The 5,982-nt window shown below is 40.7% G+C and overlaps 1 protein-coding gene across 1 annotated transcript in view; it reads left to right on the plus strand.

The window, feature by feature from the left end:
- LOC108241817 (pancreatic progenitor cell differentiation and proliferation factor B) overlaps window positions 1–5,982 on the plus strand; it is a 16,426-nt gene that overhangs the window by 7,109 nt on the left and 3,335 nt on the right. The window contains exon 2 of the mRNA XM_017426254.3: window positions 4,505–4,592. Coding sequence (XP_017281743.1) covers window positions 4,538–4,592 — 55 coding nt within the window. The 5' untranslated portion in view covers window positions 4,505–4,537. The remainder of the gene's footprint in view (window positions 1–4,504; window positions 4,593–5,982) is intronic.

The raw sequence follows: 5,982 nt of genomic DNA on the forward strand, positions 1-5,982 counted from the left end.
ATAAGAATTCCACAAAATACAATAGGCCTTCGCAGCGCTGTCGCTGCTCGGGCCTAATAAGAAGAATAAGAATTCCACGAAATACAATAGGCCTTCGCAGCGCTGTCGCTGCTCGGGCCTAATAAATACTAATTGATTGCACCTAATTTAAATCCTAATTTAAGTCACATTTACAAATAAATTAACATAAATGAAAAAGTGCAAACAAAGCACCAACACGTCTCACTTCCAGGCCAATGAAGACGAACAGAGAACTCTGAAAAACAGATGCTGTACTGTGCTTATCTAATGCTGAATTTAATAGCATCATTTTACTGTTAAACAAGGATAATATTTTCACTAAGTACAAAACGTGCTTACCATATTCGGTCTTGTAAAGCTACCCGCTGAATTTCAGCTGAACTAACCATTTTTGGTTAAACCCGCTCGTTCCATGTTTATTACTGTGGCTCTGACAACCTGCTAACTCCAGCTGTAGCTGAAGGAGGCTCAGCTTTGGGGCTCAGTGAACAGCGTGCGGTGGAGGCGTTTATACTTGGCGCATACGTCGATGTAGTATTCTCCAAAAAGACGGGGGGGCAGTACGCTACATAACCAGTGGAAATACAGTAAGAAGAGAGCAGATGGTTGAATGGAGAGCGAGGTCCACCCCAAGTTACAAAAGGTGCACGACGTGACACCGCACGGGACCTTCACGCATGGGCAGGGACAGCGTGATTGTGTCACTGTTGGCGTGCGCACCCTCGCGTATTGAGGTAGATGAAGGCAGCGGTTTTGGGGGAGCGGGTGGGAAAAAAAATGTGTATAAAAAATGACGTATTTATAGGGTTGCAAAATTCCGGGAATTTTCAAAGTTGGAAACTTTCCATGGCAATTAACGCAAATTTATGGGAATTAACAGGAATTTATGGGAATAAAAAAGAAATTTACAAAATTGAAGGTTGGCCCTCAATAGGGAACTTAAATATAGTTGGGGGGGGGGGATATATTGTAGCAGAATCTTGGCTAAAACAACCAACCAACCAGATTTAATGCAAGTACACTCCTCAATCACATGCACACAGCACTGCTTACTGCAGGGCTATTGAGGCCACGCCCCCAGCATGCACTGTGCACGGTGCTTATGCTGTCATTACAGCCATGTCTGGCCACAAGACTCTTGATAAAGGAAGTTCTGGGCAGTTTGGCAAAGTTCTGAACCAAGCAAGGCCATTGGGAAGGGGATGGAATATGGCAGTCATGCCATCACATATCTGCATCCACCTGATGGAGGGGACTTTGTGGATCTAAAGCCCTTGCACCTGTAGCCATCATCCTCCAAATCCCACCATCATCAGCTGCCTCTGAGCGCAACTGGTCACTGTTTGGGAACATGCACACAAAGGTTCGCAACAGGCTCACCAACGTGAGGGTGGAAAAACTAGTGGCGATTTGGGCAAACCGAAGGCTCGTTGAGTCTGACACAGAGCCATCTTCAATGAGGCTGGACAGTGACACTGAGGAGGAGGAGATGGATGTTGAGGAGGTGAACATGGAGGATATTGATCACACCCAGGAAGAGGCTATTACATGAAGGATTTAGGCAAAAATGCAGAACGTGGAATGTAGGCTTGCGAGGCTTTTGTTTTACATGTTGAATAAGACTTTTTTTTTTTGTGCGGGTGGGGGTCATTTTACTTTTTGATTGGGTGGGGGGAGTTTGTGTTCATGTTTTAGTTGTTCATTAAAATAATTGGTCATTGTTCAATAATTAAAACTAGAGTTCAGTTCAAATAAATCTGTTGAAATGTCATGTTTTTAAATTGTATTATTTTTCATTTTTGCTTATGACAAAACAAAAAATATTTACATTTGTTTGTATATGAAAGTTTGTTTAAATTACCCCCAATTTCAAGTTAATTTCAATAAATTCCCAATAATTTCCATAATTCCCATTTAAAGTTTCCAATTTCAAATATTTCCAAAATTCTCCAGCTTAACTTCCCATGAAAATTTTCCGAAAAGTTTCTGGAAATTTACCGGAAATTTTCTGCCCCTTTGCAACCCTACGTATTTATAATAAACAAGCGGAGCTTAGCCTGGCGGCTGGGTCACCAAAGTCTGGCGGCCCGCCAGGCTTATAATATGCTGGGGGAAACCCTGATGCTTCCTTGAACAAGTCAGGATAGGTCTGTGGGCTATACAAAAGATGTTCATTACATTTAATACACAAAATCATTCTCAAATACTGAAATTTCACCCAATCAGTTCTGGCTGTTTTAAACTCATTTCAGAATGAGTGGTTTTGGGACTACGTCACTATTATGCAAATAAGCTGCTGTTGGCCGTGCCCCCCAACTCAGTGTCCCGTCTTAAAACATAAAAACTCTCTGAAGGATTAAACACGGTGGATCTGATCCACATTTATATCCTTATTAACTCAAACTCTGAGGATTCTGACTTTGAGACAGGGGCACCTAGTGGTTCTGAACCGACATTTGTTGAGTTGGACAGCAGCAGTCAGCAGATCCAAACCCAAAAAGTGTCCAGACAGCCGCCTGGTAAAGATCAGTTTTATTTTTTTCCCCACAACTTTTCTTCTCTTTTTTTAAATGTAGTTCTAATTTTAGTTTAGATAAACCTGTCGTGACTTTAACAGAGACGTGTTTCTGGGACAAGTGAGCTCTTCAAACTACAACTTTCTTTGGCAATATTGCGGGGACATTGCCATCAAAAATAAAACGAAGCCACGCAGCTCTGTTCTCTGTGACTGGGAGAACATGCATGGACACATGTTCTATGTTGCAGCCGACAACAAAACATTTTCCTTTTCCAGCAGACGTAGTTCAGCGGTAAAACCAGCAGATCTAACATGACGGTGTTCTTGTAATGAAGTGGGTGGAGATTCACTTGGGTTGCTCAGTGAGGGGCTGCTTTCAGCTTGGGGTTGCTAGGTAACAAGAATTGTGATGCAACAATCCTGAGGTTTTTGAAACAGGTCGTTTTGCAGACACCAGAAAACATTTACTTATTGTCAAAGAATGGCTAGGTGGGGTTTTTTGCGCTTGGACTGTTTCTAGAAGTAGTAGATACCCAAATGGAAGTGCAAAAAGTGAATTTTGCATGATAGGTCACCTGTAAGTTTTAGGTCAGAGAAATAGGTCCCTGGAATGTTGTGTTGAGGTGTTTTGACTAATTATTTAAATGTCAATATTTTAAGATTCGATTTCATTTCACCTTTCAAGCAGAAGTTTATCATGAAGATAAATGATGATTAAAGGTCAAATGAAATATAAAAATGAGTTCATGTTCTTCTTTTAAGCACTTCCTTAGAACATTACAGTGGCCATTTCACTGATTTAAAAAAAAATTAATGACTTGTTTTCAGTCTTAGTGTAAAAATCACAGAAAATGCTGAAGAGACCAGAACATTTTTTTTATCCTTTATATTTAATTTAAAATTTGTGTAGATTTTTTCAAAATGTGAGACTAAAAACAATCACATTTTTATGACTTTGTCAATTTTTTTGTTACCTTCAAATAGGCCTTTCACAATAACAAATTTTGTACAGATATTTCACAATTTGTTATTTTTATTCTTCTCCGGTAAAAATGCATTGGCCAGAAAAACCAGAAACTGCTGGGAAAAAGCCAATCAGGCAGTATGATAGAAAACCCTACAGCTACTCAGACAAAAAAAATTATATTGTCCCATGCCTAGGGGGCGCTATAGCAAAGGACAATGCCTTTTTGCTAATAACTCCTAAACTGTAAGTCCTACACTCAAAATCTTGATGGGACCTTTATCATTGGATGATTCTGCATCACTTTTACACTGGCCACGCCCACTTCTGCCTAACTAGTTTTTTGCTGTAGCGCAATAAAGGCAAAACCTAGTTTAAAATACTTCTCCCACAATGCTGATGTAGATTCGGAGTCATCCAGGCCGTGGTAAAATCAAAAAAGGTTAAAAACCAAAAACAATTGGACTTCTATTCTGTAGTTGAAGATGTTTCACTTCTCATCCGAGGAGCTTTCTCAATTCAGAAATAGAGAGTGTGGAGTTGAGCTTTGAAAGCTGAGGTGTGATGTAAGCTGAATTGCTTGCAAATTGTTCTCACTCTCCTAACAATAGAGGCTCATTAGGGTCCTTGTTTGTCTGACTCACTGATGGGCCCCTCTGGTCACATGAGTGCAGGTGTTGATTGGAGTGAAACTGACTGTGGATCAGGCCTGAAGCTCCATTATGTTTTTGAAAGCTGGAACCTGAGACCTCCTCCTCTGTTTAATGTTAATTTCTCCCTTAGATGGCTTCCCCCCCCCTCTCAAAGAATGTCTTCTCAGTTCAAAATATGAACATTAAATTGTTCCAATATTAGTACCTTCTTTACAATAATAAATACTGAATGAAGACATTTAACATTTTGAACATTAATTTATCTTTTACTCTAAAGAGAGGGTTTTGTCTAGAAAGAAGTTTGTGGGGTGTTAGTCGTTCAATTTGGATGTTTTGTTTCATTTACAGGACTCCATCAAGCACGTCACAGTGACCAGGAGAATGGCAGCGATTCCAGCAGGCGGTTCTCTCGTGGCAACCACTGACTACTACCGAAGTGAGACTGTTGGCTGATGCACTGTTATCGTTATTACTTAGTGTGGAGTTTGTCTTCCCCAAAGTCCTGATCAGATTTAAAGCCTTTTTCAGTAAAGTGAATTTAAAAGTGATTTTCAGGTCATGGTGGCTATTGTATTTTCTTTGAATTCTTTTCTACCTCACTTTAACAAACAAGTGTTATGCAGAAGGATTAGATTTTCTCTTTAAGTTAAAGAGGGAAATATGAAAAAATATGAAAGAACCCTTAATTTAAATATGTATGTGATGGTTTTCCTGCATCAAGATTTACTTGTTTTATTGTGAGCAGTACATGCCAATCTTCCAGACTCAGTTTTAGTCTGCCCACCTGTCGTTAGCAGAACAAATCAGAGCCGGGCCGGTGGTGGGACAAATGACTGGGCCCTTTATACCCAAATAATAAAGCTCATGAGGACATCATTTTACAACATACCCATGCCCACAACAGTGGGGCTTACACCACAGATAGCGATCGGGTCATTGATACCCACTTTATCCATTTCAACTCAGAGCCTGTATCAGTTTCAATATGAAGTACTTTAGGCCTACTCACTACTATTTGAAGGGCAAACAACAAGCCTTGCGCTCAGCAAACTTGTCCACGATGCTCTGTATGTCCATTTTCTTTGCTCTCTTATTCTCTATGGATAAAACTGTATACTAGCCATGCCGCCTAACTTTTATCCCCTTTTTTGTCTCTCGGCGGTGATTCATCACTATACCACCGTGCTGACCTGAATTGCTGCCAGCAAAAACGTTGGGTTCATCTCCAGGACTACAAACAAAATATGTCCAGTTTTTGTAACTTGGCTTTTGCTTGCTCTCGTTTTTCCTTTTGTTTTCGCTTCACAGCTCCACTTTTATGCTTATATGTGTGCCACTCATGTTAACGTAGTCCGTAAAAATGCTCCAACTAGTTTGCAATCTGTTGCCAAACGACTGACGATGACGTTGGTGGACGGTTGGTGACGAGTTTTACCCAAAATACACTCGGAGACAGTATCGGCGATCCACTTGTAAATTTGCGTGTCATAAAGTTAAATGTAAGAGTGAAAATAAAGCCAGTCATGCAGCACAAAATTTTATTCAATATTTTACACTTACTACACCTACTAAAACTTGTAATGTTTTTAGCAACCATGACTTAATCCTGAATGGGGCAACCCATAAAACCCCTGCATAAATATGAATGATGGATGATGTTAAGCAGCCTGTACCTGTGCCCATACCCCGGGCTCCTCCGAATACAATCATGGGAGGGCCCGCCTTCTCCAGTTCCTCAGGTGTGGTAGAGACTCAGCTCCATTAAGTCCTATCTTCTATCCGGGCTCTTCTGGGCCTGAGCCCGAGCGTGCCCCCCCCCTCCCCCC

Source organism: Kryptolebias marmoratus, linkage group LG8, assembly GCF_001649575.2.
Source record: "Kryptolebias marmoratus isolate JLee-2015 linkage group LG8, ASM164957v2, whole genome shotgun sequence".
In the NCBI taxonomy this organism is placed as follows: Eukaryota; Metazoa; Chordata; class Actinopteri; order Cyprinodontiformes; family Rivulidae; genus Kryptolebias; species Kryptolebias marmoratus.